This window comes from Hippichthys cyanospilos, chromosome 2 (assembly GCF_059441005.1).
Source record: "Hippichthys cyanospilos isolate Australia breed blue-spotted pipefish chromosome 2, RoL_Hcya_1.0, whole genome shotgun sequence".
Lineage (NCBI taxonomy): Eukaryota > Metazoa > Chordata > Actinopteri > Syngnathiformes > Syngnathidae > Hippichthys > Hippichthys cyanospilos.
Genome location: NC_142370.1, coordinates 27,079,012 through 27,103,061, shown reverse-complemented (window position 1 = coordinate 27,103,061; position 24,050 = coordinate 27,079,012). Strand labels below are relative to the sequence as shown.

Below are 24,050 nucleotides of genomic sequence, written 5' to 3'. Positions count from 1 at the left end.
ATGCCAAGAGCACTGTAGTACTTCTACAAACGGATTTATTTTTTCCGGCTATACAAGAAATACCACGACACTGAAATCGACGTTTATTTTGTCAGTAAAATACAGCGACTTCCGACACCCACTGAAGCAATTGATGCTGTTAAGGCCACGGAAAGCAATAGCTATCGTCGTCAGCCAACATAGCGGAAAGTAGCGTCAAATCTCTGTTCCCTTATTTCGTGCTTTTTTTGTGAAATAATTCTACAGACTCAGGGGCTTCGTCGTTGGCTCAATGCTACTTACGACATTCGTTTTCCGGGGCAGACAGGGCTAAAGTGACAGCCCGAGGGCCTCGTCGTTGTGTCCCAACTCCAAGCAGCTCTCGAGCGAACTTGTCCGCTCGGTGCCAAACTTCGGCTCGCGGCGGTTCTCCGCGGGGCTCGGGGCGCCAGGCTCGAGCCCTGTGGATGAGGGGTGAATTCCATTCCTCCAGGTGAGAGATCTAAATATGTCCGCAGTATTGTAGTGTGGCAACCGCGTTTCCTGAAACGCTCGTGCAATGGGAGAGAGCGTTGAATTACTTCAGCGTTCGTCCACTTTAGCGCTAGCGTAGCTTGACAACTTGACTGGCCTAACTAGGCTAACTACACGCCGAGTGTCCCCTACGTTTCACCGCTAAGCTTTCTGGCCAGTCTCCAAGAACGTCGTCGTATGTCGTGAAATGACACCCCCGTTGAGCTGGAGACACTTTGTTTTGCAATTAGTTATTGATGAAAGTTGACGTGAAGCCTTGGTCAGTGCGGCTCATCAAGCCGTGCTAGTCGATAGCATAGAGGCTAATTTCCCGAAAGCAGGCCGTTTAATCACGGCAACAGTGGTTGTTTTGAGGACTAACAAGTAACGCGCTTCTTGTGTCTCGGGACCTTTAGTGTGCAAACGTGCGTAGTTTACATTTCAAATCCCGCAATCCAAATGTCACCAACAGCGCAGGTCAATTTAAATCTTCTGCCATCTAATGGATGAGCGCTTCATTGCCAATCGCTGGTGTAAATTGCGGATCAATGACGCTTTACTTGCAAATAATTTACCGACCAATTAAGTGAAATTGGGTACATTTCAATCGCACACTTGATGACAGTTCTTGCTGGTTGTTTACCATCACTGTTATGTCTATCGCCTCGCATAAAGTTGCATGGTCGCATTGATGGTCTTCTCTAATGTTGCATAACCTTTTATTGAGGCAAAACGAATAACACGTCATAGCACAACCCTAAACAAAACAAAAAACTATCCTGTAAAGTGGATACATAGGTTAATTGTGTTTACCTTGTGTCATCTAAGAACATTTAAGTGTATTACCTGCAAATTCCGATTGCTGGCATAAAAAATATTAACACATTTATTTAATCGCGATCACTTTGTACAAATACGTAAATCTTTACAGTAAAGTACATTAAAAGGCTCACAAACAAGAAAATTAAACATCTTGACAAAGGAGAATTACGAAGGTGGGGCAGTCACAGATGTGATTAGGGAGAGAGTTATTGAGTGACTTAGGGAGGGTGTTTTATTTGCAAATAAATAACAGGATCAATTAAGTAGAATCAGATACATTATTATTGGTGCTGGATATTGCAGCTTAAATGTGTATTGCGATACATTCTGTTGCAGCAAAGGCGTATTGTGATATGTATCACATTATATTGCACAATGTTTATTTAAAAAACAAAAACAAAAAAAACAAGACTTATGGCATATGTCAAAATCAAAATCAAAATCAATACACAATATACTGGAAACTGAACGTCACATTGCAATACACATATTGTGTCACTTCAAATTGCAAAATATCGACATACGTACTGAATTTGATATTATTTGAGATATTATATCTCAAAATATAAAATACGATGTGAACTTCTAATTCTTGTCATCCAATATGTACCTAGGTATGGACTGATAACCGGGTTCACAGTTTATTGTGGTGTTAAAAAGTCGAGGTTTCAATAACCGATATTACTGTCTATAACAGGTAGTGAGAGCTTTTTTTTCTTGCTTAACCCCCTTACAAAGGGGCCATTTAAACAGAGCAGAATATTATTGGCTGCTTGAAGAGTTGATCAACAAGCCGCCTCTTTGAAAATAATAGTAATCAGAGTTTTTTTTTTTTAAGCTTCTTGGTACGCACTGAGGATAAGGGGGAGGTCTTGTTTTTTAACACTTACAAGCTTATGAAGCTGCATGCTGAAGGTCCTGACAGTTCATGTATCTAAACCATTCATTATTTAGAAAAAAGTATTGATACAAATATTCATGACCGCCCACTTCTGTGAGGCGCTTTACCAATCTAAATTAAGTTGCGACGCTTGGCATGCCCTCTGTGCCTTTTTAGAGTTTACAAGACTCTCTAAGTGCGACTTCAAACAGGCAACTGGAAGTGCTCTTTTTTTTTTTTTAATTCATTCATTTATTTATTTAATCAGAAACAAATATTTATGCTCATTCTAGTCAAAAAAACATGCTTTCCGTCTGATTTTAAGGGTTATCAGTGATAACATTCAAAGTTATTGTAAAACTATATTACATTATTGTTTTATAAGACATGTTCAAAGTCTAGTGCGCCTCACGGTGGACATCCATGGAAATGGTACATTTCGGTGATGCGGTGTCACTCGTGCAACTCTGCAAGAGTTGACTCATGAATTAGATGGCAATCGCTGTGTTTGAAAAAAAAAATATCCCTTGGCCTGCATAGAGGATAAGGAGAGAAGGTCTGTCTGTCTTAAAAATAGCTTACCGGTGATGGGGCACTGTGACTTGCTAGGAACAATTGAAATACAAAAAGAATGTTAATATATGTATTAATTAATACAAAACACTGCACACATTTCTTAATATATCATAGATTCAGTATTTTGTTTAAAAACAAACTAGATAGGGTTCAATGAAACAAAAACAGAGCTGTCCTTTTTACATGTTGATATTTTTGCTCAAGCCCCTGGCTGGATGTACCTTATCAGCATTTTAATCCATGAAACGATGGCTCGTCAGTCAAAGAACACAGCGGTTGTTATAGAAAGATGGCTTGGTTGAGAGCAAGGAAGGAAAACGTTTGGGGATAATTTTGGTCTTTCCCAACATTATCATGTAGTCATTGCAGTACAGTATGTTAGTCAATCGTGTGTGTATAGCTTCCAAAAATACAAATGCAATGCAATATGTTAACACGATGCAGCATGTAGAAAAAATGCCCGAGTGTCAGTTGTGCTCATTTCTTGCTCTAACCTGTTTTACAGGAGGAAGGAATCCCTTTGTTGGGAAAATCCTCTATCCTGGGCTCTTGGGTCAAAAATTGTGCCATTATAATGGGTATGTATAAGAGTAGTTTACGTGACAACTTCTCATGCAGCTCTTACCCTAGTTCAAAGTTGGCATTCACAAGTCATCTCACAAGTCAGTAAATACATTTTTTGTGAACTGTCATTTTTTGCAGCATTTTAGCATAATCTCCTGCTGTATCACAGTTCAGGCTTTGTGGACCCGGCTTCTAATGGGAACACGTTCATTTGTATTTGCAAATTCCAAGGCTATACAGCAGCCTGCTACAACGCTTACCACATTGTATTTATTTCATTTATTTTTTGTTTGATTTTATTCTTTACATTTTTTTCTTTTTTGCTGTGCAGTACAGGGGAACTTAATTCCAATTCTTAAGGCTTCCGAACAGTTACAACCAACATTTGAACAGAATGCCACAGATCTTACCACCTTTATTTGCATTGTTGTCATAATTATTATTTTAACATTAGCTGAGGTCCTGAGTCATGACAGTAAGCGACGTATTGTATGGTTCTACTAAATAACATAAAGAACACTTATTTTGGACTTGATGCTGAGAAGAATTTGAATCAGGGCTGTAATTGATTCATCAGATCTTTGGTTCTACAGTCTAGACCCTTTTTTTTCTAATGTTATGTTTAGTTTTGTTATTGCATATTTACTATCAAAGAATATATATTATGATAATTTAACAAAATGTCATTCAAATAATGAGGATTTTGTGTAAAGTACAGGGAAGTGGCCACTTGAGAAAATGGAATGGTCTGTTCTACAGGGAGCGCTCTATATTTTCACATTATCGATAAGGAGAAGAGTATTTACTAATTCTCTTTTTGTGAAAGTTGATGTTAGTCCAAGAAGAAAGATGGCATGATTCTGGAAATCAAAAAATATGTAACTTGGTTTGACCATTAGCTTTATCGTATTTATTAAAGGGGAAAAACACAGTTAAATTTAACATTTAACATTTGATTTATTGGCCATAAAAACAAATCCAAATTTGTAGGTGCATTCTAAAGTGGGCAAAGTCTACAACCTAAGGGGCCCCCTTTTAACTGCGGCTAACTTTCTCTTACACTTGTATGCCAATTGAATGAGCAGATGAGCAGGAGGCGCTGCAGTCAATCATGCACGACCTGGCAGAACTCCACCGCTCCAGCCGTCCTGCCGGGTTCCCATCGGATCTGGGTAAACCTAAAGCCTCCTCACCCAAGAACCTGGTAAGCCCTGCTTATTTACCGGCCACTTCTTTGACCAGTGATTCCCCAACAGTGGAACCTTGAGAGATCAATAATTGAGTCTCGGGTAATTGTTTAAAAACAAACAAGATAGCTTTTCAAATTCATTTTATTAAGCAATTTATTACGACAAACAAAAATCATCTGTGTTTTATTTATATTAAATGTTCATCCACTTGATGGCTGAGGGTACAATGAACTTGTTACCAATAATGACTTTGTGTTCAACTGAACAGCACACTGAGCAAGTACTTGAGTTGATTGAAACACGCTCAGTTGTCAACGTGCTATACCATTAAGGTATATACCGTTCGTGGTAATGTGGTTTTGTGGTTTACACTGAGAACTTCCCCATGTAAATGGCGCAAAAAAGGCTGGGAAACACTGTCTTAGAACTCCGCTTGAAGTGCATCGAAGAAAGTATTTGATTTTGCTGATTTTTCTTTTTTTCCTTCCACTCAATGTTTTTGTTTGGGACAGAATGACGTCAGAGTGAAGTTTGAGTTTAAAGGAGAGAAAAGGTGACGCTCACGCTGGCTTTGTAATCCATGCTCTTCCTTTACTGCGCTTTCCTTGACCTCTACTGTTCATATGTGTAGGATTTTGCAATTCTCTCGCCCCATCAAGTTGGACGACCTGAGGGAAAAAGCGAAGGTGGCTTTTGGTCAAACCATGGACCTTCACTACAGCAACAATGAGGTAGAGCCAGGACTATTGTTCCCTGTGATATTTTGCACACCGAGTGATGTGGCCAATTCTATGGTGGCTCACCCTTGCACACCTGCTGACTTGTTGAAAAAAAGTAGCACCCCCCTGTATTCTTATCGGAAAACAACCCTTTGAGGCACGTATTATTTCGAATGACAAAAAACTTGATCTCGTTGTGAAGGCAAAAACAGATTGCTCTGGCCACTGTTGCTACATAATAATTGACAGAAATCCAAAAGGGGTGTGGATACTATTTAGTTAACGCTTGACAAGGACAGCCCCATTCAGAGCACACTTGAGCATTTCCGTGGTAAAAGGTCTCCACACATCTTTTTTGGCCACATGTGCATATGACATTATAAATATAGTTAGGAGTTACTGTAGTTTCTTTATACAACTTTGGAAAAAAATTGAGACTGCTGGAAATTTGAAGCCTTTCTCTGACATTTTTTTTCTAGGTACACGTTAACAATCATTTCTTTAACCTATAAACACTGACGACTCACAACACAAGTTCCAAAAAGGAATGTACATGTATAGCATTCATTCGCAGATGAAAAGTACCCGTAATCGAAATACTAAAAAAAAAGGCCAGCATTTTAGTTGTTTTTTTTATGTCTTTTATGTATTTCCCCAGACCTTTTCGAAAAGGTCCTTTCACACCGCATTTAACACAGCCATCGACCAACCCATTCATTGTTTCTGTGCTGTGTCGTGGAGGCTGGCAGCGCAAGAACTGGAAAATGTCCAAATCAGCCGGTGACTGCTGGCTGGATTTTGTTTCGAACCCAGGAGAGGCATTTTTGTTGCGAAAGATAAAGTGACACACCATGACTGGCCGTTACTTTCTTAATGTGGTGATGCTGTCCACCTGTGATTGAAATTTCGAAATCACTGCAAAAATTGCTTCCGACACACAGCTTGCAGAAACGTGAATACTATGCATCAGTTGAGTCGCGTTGCCCGGTATGCAGCGAGGCCAAGATTGAGAACGGAGTTTTGCCAGTCTGTCTTTTGCTGCGCTGCGTTTGGCTTATTTTGCTCATTTTTCTCTTTGCCGCCTGCAGCTGGTGATTCCGCTCAGTGTTCAGGATGACCTAGACAAAGCCGTGGAGCTGCTGGATCGAAGCGTTCACATGAAGAGTCTGAAGATCCTTTTGGTGCTGCACAGCCCCTTGCAGGTCACTCGAGTCTTTTGCTGACCCTAGCCCCCGGGCGCTTTTATTATTCACTGCATTTGTTTGTGCTTTCAACAGAACTCTTCCTCTAATATGGCCCTTTTGCCTTCCTGCGAGGAGTTGGACAACACAGGATTCAGAGTCACGGAGCAGAAGAGCATGCTGGCCTCAATAGGTAAAAAAGAAAGATAATGGCTGTGTTTGGAATCATTTGATTACTCCTTAGTCAATATGTATTGAGATTTTTTTTTATTTTTTATCTGTTATCAAATCAAACTGTTGGGTGGTAACAGATACCTACCCATAGACTATAGACTTATAAAGTTTCACCTTTGATGAATCCATTGTTTGTACATGACAATATGATTTTGAGTAACCGCCGCACCCTTTGGCTCAGGGTCTCATTCGACGGACCGGAGCTCTCCTCCGCCCGGATACATTCCTGACGCACTCCAGCAAGTGGCGAGGAATGGCTCCTTCACGAGCATTAACAGCGAAGGAGAGTTCATTCCAGAAAGCATGGACCAGGTGCCCCTCCTATCTGATAAACTTGCACCTCTCAGCGAACAGAAAGTATGAGTGTGACTCCTTTTTTTTTTTTTACCCTCAGATGCTGGATCCACTGAGTATGAGCAGTCCGGAGAACTCTGCGTCTGGAAGCTGTCCTTCTTTGGACAGCCCGTTAGACAGGTAGCGGAGCTCTGGTTTCATTCAGGCCACAATACGTGGCATTGGTATCGGAGTTGATCGAGGCCCTTGTCTGTTCAATAGTGAATACCCAAAGTCAAGAATGCCAAGAGCACAGAGTTACCCTGACAACCATCAGGACTTTACAGGTGTGTGTAAGTGCGCCCATGTACGCCAGCCACGACTTTTCCTCTGTCAGAAATAGAATCATGCTTAAGCCATGGAAGGCAGCATTAAACATTTTGGGCGAATCGCGCCCACGTTTTCGGACTTTGTTGCTAACGCGACTTGGCCACGATACCGTTTTACCCACAGTGCTTCTATTTACATCACAGATGGCCAGGATGCACATTTGTGTCGCAGACAAATGTGATAGTGAATCCCGTGACCGAACGGCCACAGATGATGCAAACCCGTTCAAAGCACAATTTTGTGACGCGCTCGACTTCATGAACAGTGCTCCTGATCACGGCCCTTCCTTTCCAGAGTACGACATCCCGGTCTTTGACAAGTCAGGAAAAGGCGGCACGTATCCCCGGCGATACGGCGTTCCTTTCGGCTTGCAAGATTACAGCGATGGTTGGCATTGGCTTTTGGTTTCCTTTGGAACACAAAATGACCGAAGCGTGACACGCGTTCCCCTTTTCGTTGCTGCGTTAGGGAGGAAGACCTTTCCTCGCGCTCGGCGAACGCAGGCGCACGGTCTCCGTTCGCCGGTCAGCTTTAGTCCTACCGAGCAGTCTCCCAGCACCAGTAGCGGCAGCAGCGTGTTCACCCCCGACCTTGAAGATGGCGCCGTACCTGCCAGGCGGCCGCGAAGGGGAAGTGACATTGAGGCCAACCAGTCGAGCACCCCGAGCCTGTCAGTCATGGACATCAGCCCGCCCAGCCGCTGTGAGTTCTCTCATTCTCGCATCACTCGTCGTTCAGCTGTCCTTTTGCCACCTTGATGACTTGAAGAGGTGTCCAGATTATACTTGAAAATAGTGTTGTCGCTTTGGCATTTAGAGCAACTGCTCGGTGCAAGGGATGACCCAGTCAACGCTTTGACCTCCCATCACAGTAGTTCTTAACACAGCCCTGTACAATAAGATTAACCAAGTGTATTGTTTTCGCAAATACAAAAATAGACACAACTTGGGAAACGTGGATATTCATCTCACTTTACAATGTTGTTGCATTCACCCAGCAATGCTTCAAAAAAGGCTGCTGGAGTTAAACTCTAAATGACTGTATTGCTATTCTCGTAATACAGGCACAGTAAATTATTGTGACTCATTGACATCCTTTGTAGCAAAGGTAGACATGCATTTTTTTTAAACTAAGAAATCACTTTAACATAAGTATTAACTTTATGAAAATGTATTTAGTAAAATGCTCCCTACCTAAACTTCCCATACCCAGGGATCTCCTACCTGTACTATAGAGGTTGATCAGTCTCTTTTTGGACACAAACTTTAGTTTTCTTTTTCAACGCATAGCATAGTGCCCTTGTGCGCAGAGGGCACTTCTCGGTAACTCAGCTGTCGCCGCAGCGCGGCGCGCTACCGCTACTCCTCTCCCTCCCCTCGCCCATTCCCACATTGCATTGCAAGTGCACTTAAACGGCCAACCTCAGTCTGCGTTGTCACTGTTCAATCTGCCCACACCCCAACCCTCTCCCACATATAGTTTCCGCACGTTGGTCAGACACAAGTTTAAGAGTCGTGTAAAGTTCTTGCCAAAATGCCCTTGTATCCTGGCAGATGTAGAAGAGTGGTTTAGTTTTAAGCAAAAGTAACTTCATTTGAACAAGCTTGTGTATTAGGGCCGTTAGACCGCTTCAGACTCCACGTTAGGACTGAGTATGGGAACGTTGCAGTGCGCCATGCGCTGCTGTGAAGTGGCGGTCCTTTGATGGGGGGAAAAAAAGAAAAGTGAAGCGCTGAGCTCGTCGTACAAAGTGAAGCGCGAAGTGGCAAGGAAACGCTGTGTACAAATTGCAACTACGCAGATTATTTAGTTTTTGATTCCCTTTTAAAAAGCGCACCGTAAAACCACATCATCACCCTCTATTCAATTCATATTTCAAATATGTAAGGAATGCCAGCATAGGCTACAAAGTTTAATAAAAGCTTAATGTTAATATTAACGGTCTTGTTTTTTCAGATGCACAAACACCTTCAAGAATTCATGCTGTAAACTATGGGTTGGCGGTGTGATTTACGTATGAACTGATTAGTCGACAAATCCAGACTTGTCAGTAACTAGTTGATAAGCAAAACAATTGTTGTTCAAGAGCGCGTCCTGATCTAAAAGTACTCTGAGAAGTATAGTGGGTTTGAAAATATGACTGAGTATTGATTGTAGTGCATTACTACCCACCTTGTGCTCAGCACCGCGCGCGCCCACAAACTGGCGACTGGGGAAGCTCCTCGGGCAAGGCGCCTTCGGACGGGTTTTTCTTTGCTACGACGCGGATACCGGACGGGAGCTGGCCGTCAAACAGGTCCAGTTTGATCCGGAGAGCCCAGAGACGAGCAAGGTGCGAATCGATGTCCTACCGTTTTTCTTCATTTATCCTCCGAAGGAATTCTTCTATTGTTCTCTTGTCTGAGCAGGAGGTGAGTGCGTTGGAGTGTGAAATCCAGTTATTGAAAAACCTCTGCCATGAGCGCATTGTCCAGTATTACGGTTGCCTGCGAGACTCCACGGAGCGAACTCTCTCGATCTTTATGGAGTACATGCCTGGAGTGAGTGTTTCGTTTCGGACAAATATTTGCTTGTCAGCGCGTCGCTGACGATGTCCCTTGTCTGCAGGGTTCCATAAAAGATCAAGTAAAGTCCTACGGCGCACTGACGGAAAACGTGACGCGTCGCTATACCAGGCAGATCCTGGAGGGGGTTTCCTATCTGCACGGCAACATGATCGTTCACAGGGATATCAAAGGTAAAGCTAGAAAGAGGATCTAAAATGTGGTTTTGCTTGGAGTATTTCCGTTGGAGAAGAAACACGAAAGCGAGTTTAAAAGTTGTTATCTCCAGGAGCCAACATCCTCCGAGATTCGGTCGGAAACGTGAAGCTGGGCGACTTTGGGGCCAGCCGGAGGCTGCAGACCATTTGTCTATCGGGAACAGGAATCAAGTCGGTGACCGGCACGCCGTACTGGATGAGCCCGGAAGTAATCAGCGGTGAGGGCTACGGCAGGAAGGCCGACATCTGGTAGGACCGCGTTGACGCGCGTCTGCGTTATGACTTGATACCTGACTTGAAAATTGATGTCATACTCCCTCCCATCTCTGGTTCAGATAGACTGTCTAAAATATTAACTGTACATCTTCTTTGGGATTGACGCGCGCTTATGAGCGACTCTGTATCTGTGTCCTTCTTCTCGCAGGAGTGTTGGCTGCACCGTGGTTGAGATGTTGACCCAGCGACCCCCCTGGGCAGAGTTTGAAGCCATGGCGGCCATTTTTAAGATTGCCACTCAACCCACCAATCCGGTGTTACCTGTCCACGTGTCAGACCACTGCAGAGAGTTCCTCAAGCGGATCTTTGTGGAGACCAAGCAACGTCCATGCGCAGATGAGTTGCTGAGGCACATCTTCGTACATTAACTTTGCGCCCTCCTGCTAAATTGACTGAGCTGGGCTTTCCTTGCTGTAACCATATTGGACCTGGAAGAAGGTTGGGAGCTTCCGGCTCTCTGTATAAAACCGCAGAAGACGCGCGTCTTCTGTTTTTGCACCTTAATTTCAAGTGGGGACAAAGTCACCGCTTGTGATGATATGAACTGTTGGTAAACATCTCCGTTTCACTTTTTATTCAAACATATCCTGTTGTGCTGCGGGATGGTGTTTAAGTTGCCAACCCGACCCCAGAATGTATTCTCCCGCCTTCGATGACCAGGGCTTGCTGCTGCTGCCGCTGCTGCTACAAACAAACACACACACACACACATGCGGACAACAGTTTCCACTGCCTTCGTCTCGCCCTCTTGTCAGTCGCCATTTGGCTTTGTGCCTTTTTGTTTGTCATTATTGCCCGAACGGGTTTCTGTGTGAACAGTCATTTCTAATTGCTCCAGGATTAAACCTGATCCTGCTCAGCTGACCTTGAATGAAACACTCGTTTAATCTGCAATTTTGAAACATTCCCTCATTCGGCGAGGCAGCGGTGAGTCACGCCAAACGGTAACAACTGCTTCTTGCCCTGGCTTAAGATGCCTTTCGTGTTCCCGCTGGCACACAGAAGCCACTGAGGAACTGCGTATGCTTTGAGTGTGCTTCCAATTGACCTCAGATGCACACTGATCTTATCAAACGGCCTGCTCCGAATTCCGTTCCGATTTGAAGCTTGATGCTGCCGGTATTGTCACCGTGGCAACCACAGCCTGCGCCATGCAGGCCTGGCTTTCGCGCCTGCGTCTACCAGAACCTGCCTTGCGGGTAAAGATTGCAGTTAAGCATGCAGATTTGAGTTTTTTCCCCAAGCGGCCCCTAGATATGACTAAAAGCTCCAAGACATTTCTCTCCATTCCGTTGAAAGCACTTACAAAGCATGCAATGCTACATGCTCTGCTTCATGGCACTATTATGGGCACATCTCCACATTCAGTTGTACAAATCCAGAATTGTACCCTGGATGTATCTTTAACTCCATGTTTAATTCGTGTATGTGTATATCTGTATAAATGCAAATGTATGTATATATACAACTATATGTATATATTTGTGTAGATATATGTATACATAGATCCAATTCCTTATCGTTGTTTTGCATGTTGTTTTGTTTATTACACGACGTGTGTTTGTTTGCAATGGTTAAGTGTCAGATAGCCTGTTCAGCCACAGCTGATGAACGTTTCATTTGCAGTATTTGGTCGAGGAGGTGGCAAGTCTGTGTGTTTGAACTACTGTCTCGATTCAATCGGTCGGCCAGGCCCCCGAATCGCCTGGAGCCAAGTGCTCCCAGCATGGGAGGAGGACACTGGCGATACGCTTTTTGTACAAATGTGAAATGTTTCTTTTTGTTTTTTAAAGTCTGTGTATGTCTTGTAAAAGAAGCCATGTTTTTAATTCGAATTGGTTTGTGACCAATACGCCTGTTTATATCAGATCTGTATATCAGTGGTATGTATAATTTTTTAATATATATATTTTTTATTTCACCTGGGAGACTTTATGCATGGTTGGTCCAGATCGATGCTGCAGTGCCGTAAAATGTTTTTGGCCAAAATCTGCAGTAATGCGACAGCTCAATGTTCGTTAATATGACGGTGAAGAATAAAAATTATTTATTTCACCTGCTGATGCACTTTGTGGCGGTTGTTGTCCGTAAGCTTGTGCAGAACAGGTTGCTCTGATATCCAGTGGTTGAACCAATAAACACAGCTCCAGCAATGGCAGCAATCCAATGTTTACACAGCCTCTTACTATATAGAACTGCAGCCATAAGTTGTACAGTAATTGCAGTGAATCTTTTGGTTTGCAGGGGGTGCGAAGTTACATGCAGTAGTATCACCCCAGTAAAGTGGCGATAGTGATACTCATGTCCCTTTAGTCTTTAAAGTTAAACTGGCAATTCATCCATGGCACTGTATATCTACTTAGGCGTAGATATAAAGAGCATAAAAAGGTCTCGATGATCAAGATACAGGCAACGGCAACTTACAAAGTTCTTAGTTTGGTAGAATGCCCAGTTTGATTAAATATTAAATAAATGAGCCTGACGTACAGCCACGCCAGTCCTTCTCAAATTGTGTGTGTGGGGGTGGGAGGGCTCATTGTCAACATTTCTTAATTATGTTAATCATTAAAGTGATTCAGAAATGAAATCAGCACAGTCAGTGCGTGATGCAATTTTTTGAGTTACCACCTGTTTTATATATCATTTAAAAGAGAATTACGATATATCAATACGTATTCATTCTGTCAATATTCATTTTTGCCGACATACGCCTGGTTTTGTGAAAATTGAATGGATTGGTAGGTAGGTACAGTAGGTAGGCAGGCATATATCTATAGATTCAAGCAGAAATAATTTTTGAAGTTCCGAAGTTCCGACCCCCTTTTATTTATATATATATATATATATATATATATATATATATATATATATATATATATATATACATATTTGTGTACCCTGCGATTGGCTGGCAACGAGTCCAAGGTGACCCCCGTCTACTGCCTGGAAATGGCTGGGATAGGCATCAGCAAGCCAACGACCTAGTAAGCCTATGTGGCTATAGAAAATGGATGAATGGATTGATAAGTATATACAGTGTGTGTGTGTGTGTGCGTGTATTGCTACTTTTAATTTATTGCTTTCATTCATGTGTTAAATAAAGTCAGTTTTGTTTACACAAGAGCATGTCTCTCCTACCGGCAAAGAAAACAGCAAGTAGTAAGTAAGTAAATAGTAAGTAAGTAAGTAAGTAAAAAAACAAAAAACAAAAGGTATATAGTAAATGTGTTTACATAAGCCTTCTAAGTAATCATGTACTTTAATATTTTAATGTAGTTTTGATGTGCCATGCTTCACTGTTTTGGAGCAATCCCAAAATGGACATCCCTGTCGAAAAATATCAATAACTCAAAACTAAGCTCTGCAACACATGACATATATCATCAGTCTCCAACGTGGTAGAGCTAAAACCACAAATGTTTACCCCCGTTTAAGAGGGATGCGATGTAAATCGAACATGAGCCACGAATTATGAAACTTGATGAAAAGATAATGCAAGCAGCGCTAATCTAAATTGCCTTGGGATCCACAAATCAAAACCGATTGCAATCACAAAATTGTTTTATTTTTACGGTGATGATGATGATGATGATGATTTATCTCATCAATTTCGAGTGGTGCAAACTGGTATTAATTTGTCTTCTAGTTTTTCTTGTCTACTAAATAATTTGTTTTGAATCGCCAGAACCACACCAAGATCGTTTGCAACATCGTCAGGTGCCAATCATACGGCGCCATGAAAACATGTTTAACTTGAAGCGCCATCCAGCCTGGGTCATCTGAGAACACAAAACTTGGTATTAGTACCGAAAATCCATTTTTGTTTCCCTCAAATAGGGTTGCAACATAGCGCATATTACTCATTTGGGCAGAAGTGACCAAGGAGAGCATTTCTTGGACGCGTACCTAGAGCCACATCATTGAAATGAAGCCTTCGCCAAAGTCTTCACGGGTTCCATCTAAGGCTCTGCGTTTTCTGTTTGGGGGCGCACCGCATGTCTGGTTGGACGGGACAAAAGAAAACGCTACGTGTTATTTCTCTCAGACCAAGGGGCAGAATGCACATCTTGTGCTGGCAACTCACCGGGGCGCAGTCTGTCTTTGCGCACAGGTTGACCTTACAGTGCAGGTACAAGCTTGCGCTGTTTATAAACTGGAACATACGGAAGGAGAAGTAATTGTCCGTCCCCAGTCCATTGCCCACTATATTTACGGTCCCGTCCTCGAGGTTCGGACAGCTGTTTAGGAACGAGAAAAGACGTCTGAAAAGGTGACGGCGAGCCCGTCCTAATGAAGAGCTGGCGGGTCGTCACCCGTCAACGATGAGGTCATATCTGGTAGTGTCGTTGGGCGTAGGTTGTTGCGTCATCCAGCAAGAGTCTGTCACTATTTTGATGGCGTTTTCGTCCAGCCCCTCCGTGCTCAGCTGGATCCAGATCTCCTGATCAAGCGCCACCGATGTATCTGCAGCAAGCTGCTGCGTGCGTCCGCTGTCTGCGTACGCTTGCAAGACCAGAGTGTAGTTGAAAGTCTGCGATATGACTTGCCGCACCATGGAGCTGTGAAAAAAGCGAGCCGTCAGGTGTTTGAACGAACGTCACCCGGATAGAGCTGCTGCACAATGCTCCACTTACGTGCTTTTGATATGGAAGGTCAGGGTTTTGATTTCGGACTCCTGGTACGTGCACGTGATGTTTAAGTCCAGCATGTTTTGGCGTGTGATAATGGAACCGTTTGGAGGTGGTGAACCCAGTGTGATTCTGTTCTTTAAAACTACAAGGCCTCCATCACTCTGTCAGCGGAAGAAAAAAATGTGCCGTCTGTGTACGGTAAATGCTGTGTAATCCCATTTGCTTTCTCATCTGTTAACTTTTTAAAAGTACCTCCACTCTCAGGAGTCTCGACAGAGAATCCCCCCATTCTGACGGAGGTTTCTGACCAATTAAAAAATTTGGTTGCCTCTGTTGCCAAGTGCCTGCTCAGGGGAATTTCAGCTGGTTGTTTTTAATGGACGCGGAGAGTGTTTCTTGAACCTGCTCAGTGTATGACTTCTGTGGCGAATTGAGCGAACCTCTTTCAGGGTGATGTCATAATAGGGCTCCAGACAAAATTTCTTTCTGACACTTTGTAAAAATAGATGCCTTACAGCTTTACATATTTTTCGACCTCTGTGAAATTATCCAAGTTCCTTTTTTTTTTCTTTTCTTTTAAACATAATGCTCCATTGTCGGCTGTGAGAGCAATGTGTTGCAGTGTAATTATGTATTTGGAATAAACACTTTTCACCGACATGGAGCGGCACAGTGACAGTATTTTCATCCCGATCCCGGAACTAATATTGTTACTTCTAAAACCACTGGTTAAAAATTCTCGAAATTAGTTATCAACAAGTACATCAACTACCCAAAGAAACCCTAAGAAACCATACACCTTTTTTGATGGCGTAATGGTGTCACATTCACGTCATCTCCAACATGACCCACCTCAGTTTCTGTCCCACATGTGTCACTTGAGTCAAAGTTGAAGGTGACCAAGTGGGTCTCATTGTCCCTTTGACCTTTACAAGTGTCATTTTTGAGATGCAAACTCATGTAGTTGTAGCCGTTCTCCTCCAGCAGGCAGCCAATCAGGGAGATGGATGCTTTGCCCTCTGAGCAGGTGGAAACCTCACCTGAACAAACAAGAAGGTGAGAAAATGCAGGTAACAGCGAGAAGCAGTGTTCGGTGTTACCCCAAGCGTTGTTCAACTTGTATTTAGAGGCGAATATGGCTCGGCAGTGGCAGGTGGGTTGACCGGACGGGGACTCCACGCAGAATTCGTTGTCGTTGCAGGTGTGGTCCTTACAGTACATGTGATTGGCAGAAGCTGTGGACAGACACCCACATTTCCATTCAAATCTATGTAACTACTATTAAAACTTTCTGAAGGGCTTAATATTGTTATCATTTCTTTCACAACATTGTTTGTTAGATCTTGATCAGAAATTTTAGCAACCTAGCCGAAACGAATTGTTCAGATTTTCTTTCTTTCCTAGTGACCTTGTGCATACTGTCGCCCGTTAATAGGCAGCGCTTGTGGAGAACAAGTAATAATGTCCAAGAGGCCACTGAAAAAAGCAACCATGGCCATGAGCACAGGGCACAGATACAATCACCACACAGAAAGGTCTGAGCCCAAATTTGAAACCACAAACCCGATTTGGTGCGGTGGATGTGATAATCACTCGTCTAACTTTCAGCCTTATTTTGCAGATGATTTGTGGTCATTTGAGCAGTGCTTTCGGAAGATCCACTTGAATAATTACATCAGACGAAAATAGCTTTGATATAGATTCATGTCTGAATAGTTCTTTGCCTATGTGCCTTGCAATGGAGTGACGTTAAGGCTGCGACCCCAAATAAGCTTCTTGGAAGGAGTGTGCGACCATTTAGGTGCATGTGTCACCCTTACAGCAACCGACGGAATTTCCCCAGTCTCCCAGGTCAATGTCATACTGCTGCTTGCAGACTTGGGCATACGCCTTGAAGAAATGGCACTTGAGACTGTCGTCTGTGTGGTCGCTATTCACAGTGGAGTTGCACGACTGAATGTGAGGTTCGACTGGAACTTTCTCGTGGCAAGCCGAGAAAGGCTCCGACCTGAGCTGGGAGCATCTGTACGTGCGGACAGGGACAATGAATGCCACGGTAATGAAAGCAAAACGCGATGCTCTCTGAGTGCGTCCTTACTGTTCTATTCCGTTTTCACTGTCATCTGGTAAACCCCTACCACTCGGCATGTCGTTACATCTGGGGGCCAAAAGGAGGAAGTATATTAGCACCAGGGAAAACGTATTAGAAACTGGAGTTACGAAATCTGATTCAGAATCCTCAGTGGTAAACAATATGTTGAACACACAAGGAATTTGTCTGTGGTAGGTGGTGTCACATTAGACTACAACATAAAGACACTATAAAAAAACAGCGCGCGCACACACACACACACACACACACACACACGCACAGCCCAATGAGGAGTATTTAAACTTTGTCCAGTGGAATATAATAAATAAATCGCGGCCTTTAGTGTAAACTAAAAGTACATTTGACAGAGGCCATACCATTTTCTGAAAAAACGGCTCAAAATAGCAATAATACTGAACGTGCAAGGGGAAAAGTGTCATTGGAAGGCCTGCGTGTTTCGGTGAGTAACACCCCGGGAAAGGAGCCTACCCCGAAGCACTTTGTTCAGCCGAAGAGAGGGTCGGAATGTATGCGGAACTACTTGGGTTTCCGCATAAGCCCTGCAGTTGCGCTCCGTTAGGTACTGAGGGGAAGAAGTACAACGCAATCAGCCAATTGCGTGGCGGACGCCATCCTTTCACAGGTTGAACTCAACCCACCTTTGATGTACGCCGTAGAGCCGTCAAAAAAAATGGAAATATTAACTTCGGAGATGCTTCTATCCATAATCTCCAAAGTGACACCGACGTCGTTCCTGGAGAGAAGCACTCCGTTGACTTCGGCGGCCTCACTGCTAAGCGTTTGGACTTCACCATTTGCCTGCATCGCAGAAAAAGCAATGTGCAAATGTGCTCCCTTGCTTCCGGCGACACAGCCCCTTCATGACAAACTACATTTTTAGTCTATATTTTCATTTTTGTATTTGCCTCAGGACCAGACGAGCAATCGGTCATAGGATAGCGGCTGCGGTCTTACCCGAACTGTTCCGCTCGTTTCAAGAGAGATAGTAATGTTGGATGGTTGCAGCTCCAGATCCAGACGGTTCAAGAAAGTCTCTGACTGACTGTGGCGATCGGCAAAAGCCGCCAGAAGTTTAAAAGCGCTGCCGCTGACTGGCTCGAGCAGACTGTACATACAACGGTCCGGAATGGAAGACACGTGGTTCCAGAACTGGATTACCCGACCGCCGATTACCGTGCACACAAGGTCCTTTGGCTGGCACCTAAAGGAGATTGAAGTGAATAGGTCAAGCGAGCTCGAATCCTTTACTGTCTACACCAAGTCATCGAGTGAATCATTATGCGTATAGAACATAGAGAGAAAACAGGAAAGGAGCCTTGAGAGACAAGACAATAATGGGCACAACAAAGGCTGTTTGGACTAGCCAGACAAATGTTTTACTTGTTGTTGCCGCCGCATGTCTCCTTGGATCCACAAATTTGCTCAGTTAGGACATCGCCCTGACTGTTGCATGACTGATTGGTGCAATTTTCTGAAGGAATTCCAGCCGAACCTGGGAAGATGACCCCTCCTGCAGATTCAAAATGAAGGCTCAGCGTTATACATCATTTGTGTAAGTGTGACTGCGCCCACATTTTAAATGGCACCGTAACGTTTCGTACGTACCCCCGATCCGGCAGCCGCTGAGGTCCAAGTATTTTGTGTTCTCCCCATCCGCCTTGGTGATGTTCTCAATAAAGCCAGCTATGAGATCAAGTGACTGTACCAGCTACGTCAGGGGCGGATGCACATTGTTACTCTCGAAACACGTCATGCATGGGGCATCCAAAAAAATGTCTACCGTACTTACAACATATGGTTTCTGATAAGATGCCAGATGCACACTCAAGACCGTTTGGGAACCAAATTTCAGAAAAGCAACGGTCATCTGAGTACAGAAAAGGAGGAGAAACATAAAGTACTTAGTCGTAGTAATGTTGCACATCTGAGCCAAAAAGACTCACATTCAGTTCGCCGTCAGTGGAAAAGTTGATTTTCAAATAGCAGGTCAGGCTGTTATTGAGCTGAGGCAATTGGCTCTTTACTAATCCTTCAAGTTCACTGTCGGCGGTGCCAAACTCCGACACCGCAGTGAACTCATTTGCTCCGGTGATGTCAATACATTCAGAATTATTTGAATTAGCTGCTGTAAAGCAGAATCGGGTGTCATCGTTGTTTTGGTTTATCTGTAAAGATAGAAAAAATATCATCAGTCTTTTGAAGGATTTTAAGAAAAAAAAACGTGTTTTCTGCATGTAGTGTGGATAACAAGATCTGAATTCACTTTTACTCACTTGTAAATTTGTGTGCATTTCCCCAAAAATGCTAATAGGACAGCTTGTCAGACTGATAGACTGTGCGTGTGTCTGGGCTAACTGGCTGCAGACAACTGTTGCATGAAGAGAACATTTTGATTTACCAAGTTTGACTTTTTGGTCAATGGAAATGTGCGGAAAGACGATGACATTCTATCATGTAAAATAACGTTAGCTCACCTGCCAGCAGCAAAAGCAGCGTGTTGGCCTTCATCACTGAAACATTAAAATTGATGTCAAAATGTAATCAAACTTGGAGCTCAGTTTTTCTGACTTCACAATGAAAAAAATAAGAATTTATTCATTTATCCCGTGTGTAATGCGCAAGTCCACTCATGCATTACAAAACATTAAATGTGGAAAAAACACATTTTTAACACTGCCGTGACTCTAATTTATGATCTTTTTATCACACTAAAACAAAATTTGAACTTCTTCAGTTGAGGTTTCCATAATTTATCAAAATATGCTTTCCTTTCCAACTCCAACATGATCGTATTTTTGATTTTAGAGCAATTTTGACCTTTTCCCCTCCTGCGTTACACATTTGATTGCTTTAGCTGACATTGCATGCACGACTTACCACGTAGAAGAAGATGGAGAGCAGTGAGGAGAGGATGCGCTTGGGGAGCACAAGTGTCTGCAGATGCCTGCTCAGTTTCTCTAGCCACCTGCTTATATGCTCCCATTCTATACGGACGCACCCCCTAAACTGCAGAAAACTGGACACATTCTTAGAATATTTTGACTTCCCAAACTGGCTTTGCAAAAAAATGTGGCATGAGAGTAAAAGTCTCTTCCAAGGTGAAAAATATGTATTCTGTGTCAGAGAACTTCAAATGATTAAAACTGTAAACAAAGTACAATACTCTTTTTTTTTTTTTTTTTTTACAACGTACTGAGATAAATAGGAAGAACAGATTTATCGTTCTTCATTTCTGATTTTCGCATCAGGATATTATGCATAACCTTACAATAAAGTGTATTTGGTTTGAATCCACCCATTTTTCACGTAAGAAAAAAATCTTTGAAACACTGATTTACAATAGACCAAAGGGATTAAGTGCTAATATTGTTTGTCACATCTAGATGTAAACATCTGGAAATCTTGCATCTCTTAAACGTCATTTGTTCAGTCTACAAAGTAACTCAAGGTAATGGCCTCAGGGTACAAGCAATTTGGAAAGCGAATATTGAACGGAAAGTTATCAAATAATTGGAATAAAAAGTAAAACACCCAGACGTGGTGGGGCACTTTTAAACAGTCAAGACCAGGAAACAGAAACAAAAGCCTTTAATTATGCAGTCGCGGCTATACGGTACTGCATTTTTAACACTTATTGTAAAACTGCAAAAATGGTTACAATGTAACCCAAGGCAAAATTTGTGAAAAGTGCTCATCGCCCCCAAAAAGTTGACCATCCAGTTTGAAGTACAGAGCCAACTCACGTAACTGCAAATTTGCTCTAAAGGTGCTTCCTCTTGGGCGTAAGCTCCTTAAACTACTTCTTTTACTTTTTGCTTGTCCTGTTGAACACCATTGCGCAGCATTCTTTTTTTTTAATCAAAGTCTGCTGTATCAACGGTTTCCCGTTCTCGAACACACTAAAATCCTATTTATCCTGGTAAAGAAAACCTCAACAAATTCACTGCCTCCACCACCAGCTTTGCTTGCATTCATTTCTTCAGCCATACGTCGTGGCAATTTCCTCCGGCCGTTCCAACATGCTTGGATCTGTTTCTTCACCCCTTTGCCTCAAGTCATCATCGCTCTGGACTGCTGACCCAAAGCATATGTACTGTATGTACTAGGGATGGGACAATATCCCGCGAGACGAGATCTCACGAGATCGAATGCCACGAGATTTCTCGCTCCGGCATGCCACGAGATTCATTTTCTTTTCACTTTTTGGGAGGGTACGGCTTGTTGAGTCAGAAGTGCAATGGAGGGCAACTTGGCTGATGGATCGGCGTGAGTGACTATTTGAATGTCTTTGGCTCGGTGAGAGAAATCCTCCCTCCCAGTGACAAATAACGCCATGGTTGTGTGCTACACTTTGTCAGCTCCATTTCCTGTAATTGCACAAAAGTGAAATGAGTATTTGAAAAGTGAGAAGAAAACACAACTGACCTCTAAACTAAGAGGGAAAAATAAGCACCAACTGTCTCTTTATACTTCTGGATACATGTCAGACACAACTGTCAGCTCAGACTAATGCTGGTGGTGGTTGAAAAAATAATAAAAACATTCATACATGCACATACAGTGTATCCGGAAATCATTCACAGTGCTTCACTATTTCCTCATATTGTCTGTCATCTTAGTGCCTCATTCCAAATTATCTGGTCTCGATGAGACAAAGATTAATTTAAACTGTAGTGTGAATTCCAGGCGTTATGTTTGTAGGTAACCAGGTACCTCTCATCACCCTGCCAATTCCGTCCCTATAGTGAAGCATGGTGGCGGCGGCATCATATTATGAGGATGTTTTTCAGCAGCAGGGACTGCCAGATTTGCCAGATCTAATCCATCAGTCGTTCTTGTGTTCTCATAGATAGACAAGGATTTCTAACGTGCATACAGTACTTATATAATGGCCAAAGTTCTGCAGTCTTTTAAGGTTTTTGTTGTTTTTTTAATCTCTTTAAATCCACCTGAGTCCCGCTTCTCGTAGAATTTCTTTGTGGCCTGGCTGTCGTACCATGTGATGAAAGGCATTTCGAGCTCCTCCCACTTAATGTGTGTATTTTTGTCATTTTTACTTTTGAGAAAGCAGGTAGGGTTAGTGGTGCATTCATCTGACGTCTGTGCAGGTTGTTAATTGCCACTCAGTGACGTTAATGGTTGTCTGCAAAAACACACCCACACACACGCACCCACCTACACACACATACACACGTTTGTATTTATTGAACTACTAAAGCTTAATTTTAATGATAGCTTTAAAACAAAACAAATGACAACCATTAGTAACGAGAAAATGAAAAAGAGCTAGAAAATGTGCAATTCCTGAAGAAATTGCGTATGAAGGCGAAACCAGCGAAGGGAGAGGCGTTGTATGACATGAAATGATATGGAATGTTTGAATGGCTTGAATCTGTGATGTAATTTGAATTACAACGAATAATGTCGTAGATACAAGGGAAAAACTGAAAAATTGTGGAATTGTGGGAAGAGGAATTCAATGGAATTCATGGAATGGCGGCAATCGGGGGAAGTTGGAATGGTGTAAATCGGATGAGTAATGACAAAGAAGGAGGTTTACAAAGTGTGGGTGAGAGCGGTGAGAACAGTGGGAATGAATGAGGAATTATGGGTAATAATATTAAAATAGTTATGAATGATTGGAATTTGTGAATATTAGTAATGATGAAAATGTGACAGGAATAAATTGAATAATGTATATGTGAAATGGGGAAGCATCAAATGTGAAATATTACATCTCCCATTGGGAATGAATGGGGGATCCTCCCATTGAAAATGAATGGTGAAATATTAAACGGTGAAAAAATGGAATTATGGAAAAATATTGGAATGTATGAATTACTGGAATGATGAGAACTAGATGAAGAGATTTTGAAGGACATGCAGAGGGGTGCAGCCAACAGCCAACCTGCACTGAAAACTGTCAGAGGTGGGTTGAGTGGCTCGAATGCATTACAATTTTGGTCTGGAATCCACTAGCTCCACTAGTTGTCCCAAGCACCCCATTTGCCATCATGTCCCTGATTACATATCCTTTTTTCACTTTTGTTCCTATAGAATGAGGTTTTTGACAAGTAAGAGTCCATGTTAGTCTGTAAAGTTGCCAGCTTCGAGGTATTTTCTGTATTTGTGTACATTCATTCTGTAGTTCTAGAGTGATACGGCTCCATAGTGTGGCTTGGCCATAGACCGCATTGTCGTTAAGCCTATATAAGGGCTCATAAAAGCTTCTCGGAACACCTAGCGTTTGCATATCTCGGCGATTTGTCAAAGAAAACGTTTGGTGTATTAGCACAACATTCTCCCATTCGTGGGCCAAGAAGTGGCTAATCGTAGTGATATTTGGAATGTATTGGGTTGAAGGGAGCAGTAGTAGAGATGTGCTCATACAATTTTGGAGGAATTAATCACTATGTTTGGCAAATTAAAACAATGTACGTGTAATGATTATGGAAGGGCAAATTCCGTTGGGAGTGTCCATAGCAATTGCTGTCATTCATGTCTATATCTATATATTATTTGGTATTGCAAGGTTTATTTTGAAAATAGCTGGCCTTCTCACCTCATTGGGCGGCAGGTTTTAATGTCATGCAGAGCAGCACCAAGTAGGGCCTGCTCCAGAGAGCTCCACTGCAATATGAGAAATCTCACAGTGTTATAATTTCGCGACAACTCGTCGTACGAGATCTCGTTCCTGCCGCACTCGCGAGTCACGTCGCAAATTTGGTTAACTTCACATTTTTTCACAAATTTGGCTGGTTTGTCCAAAACCGTGGTGCTTATTTTTATTTTATTTTATTTTTACGATTGAACAATTTATAGTGTTGAAAATGGCATGATGTCTTTCACAATGCAATGCTAATGGTTGAGCAAACATTACAGTTTTGAGTCTCCTGAAAAGCGTTGATCTTGGAGATTTCCCCTGATACTATCGATTTGATGTATCTG

The 24,050-nt window shown here is 42.6% G+C and overlaps 2 protein-coding genes across 2 annotated transcripts; one reads left to right on the top strand and one right to left on the bottom strand.

The window, feature by feature from the left end:
- Positions 1–119: 119 nt before the first annotated feature.
- map3k2 (mitogen-activated protein kinase kinase kinase 2) lies at positions 120–12,413 on the top strand. Its single transcript, XM_088408305.1, has 17 exons — positions 120–472; positions 3,276–3,348; positions 4,420–4,538; positions 5,037–5,077; positions 5,156–5,255; positions 6,332–6,445; positions 6,521–6,617; positions 6,840–6,970; positions 7,053–7,132; positions 7,214–7,278; positions 7,616–7,708; positions 7,790–8,023; positions 9,505–9,653; positions 9,730–9,861; positions 9,929–10,058; positions 10,154–10,331; positions 10,507–12,413. The coding sequence occupies exons 2-17, from the start codon at positions 3,345–3,347 to the stop codon at positions 10,724–10,726; spliced, it is 1,887 nt and encodes a 628-aa protein (XP_088264431.1). The 5' UTR covers positions 120–472; positions 3,276–3,344; the 3' UTR covers positions 10,727–12,413.
- A 1,328-nt stretch (positions 12,414–13,741) lies between these two features.
- Positions 13,742–22,115, bottom strand: LOC148428071 (uncharacterized). Its single transcript, XM_088436060.1, has 19 exons — positions 22,052–22,115; positions 19,980–20,086; positions 19,577–19,637; positions 19,376–19,470; positions 19,046–19,267; positions 18,892–18,969; positions 18,708–18,810; positions 18,483–18,612; positions 18,057–18,303; positions 17,741–17,900; positions 17,571–17,664; positions 17,088–17,147; positions 16,810–17,012; positions 16,090–16,224; positions 15,842–16,029; positions 14,993–15,150; positions 14,672–14,917; positions 14,443–14,596; positions 13,742–13,762 (listed from the first exon to the last, which is right to left on the bottom strand). The coding sequence occupies exons 1-19, from the start codon at positions 22,113–22,115 to the stop codon at positions 13,742–13,744; spliced, it is 2,526 nt and encodes an 841-aa protein (XP_088292186.1).
- Between the last annotated feature and the right edge of the window lie 1,935 nt (positions 22,116–24,050).

Bases quoted from the DNA above. Each gene is read 5' to 3' on its own strand.
- LOC148428071 (XM_088436060.1), bottom strand. From the start codon at position 22,115: ATGCCTTTCATCACATGGTACGACAGCCAGGCCACAAAGAAATTCTAC. The intron at 20,087-22,051 runs GTGGATTTAAAG...GCGTCCGTATAG, and splicing joins CTACGAGAAGCGGGACTCAG to AATGGGAGCATATAAGCAGG. The intron at 19,638-19,979 runs GTAAGTCGTGCA...GTTTGATTACAT, and splicing joins TCTCCATCTTCTTCTACGTG to TTTGACATCAATTTTAATGT.
- map3k2 (XM_088408305.1), top strand. The intron at 7,279-7,615 runs GTGTGTGTAAGT...CTTCCTTTCCAG, and splicing joins CAACCATCAGGACTTTACAG to AGTACGACATCCCGGTCTTT. The intron at 9,654-9,729 runs GTGCGAATCGAT...TTGTCTGAGCAG, and splicing joins AGAGCCCAGAGACGAGCAAG to GAGGTGAGTGCGTTGGAGTG.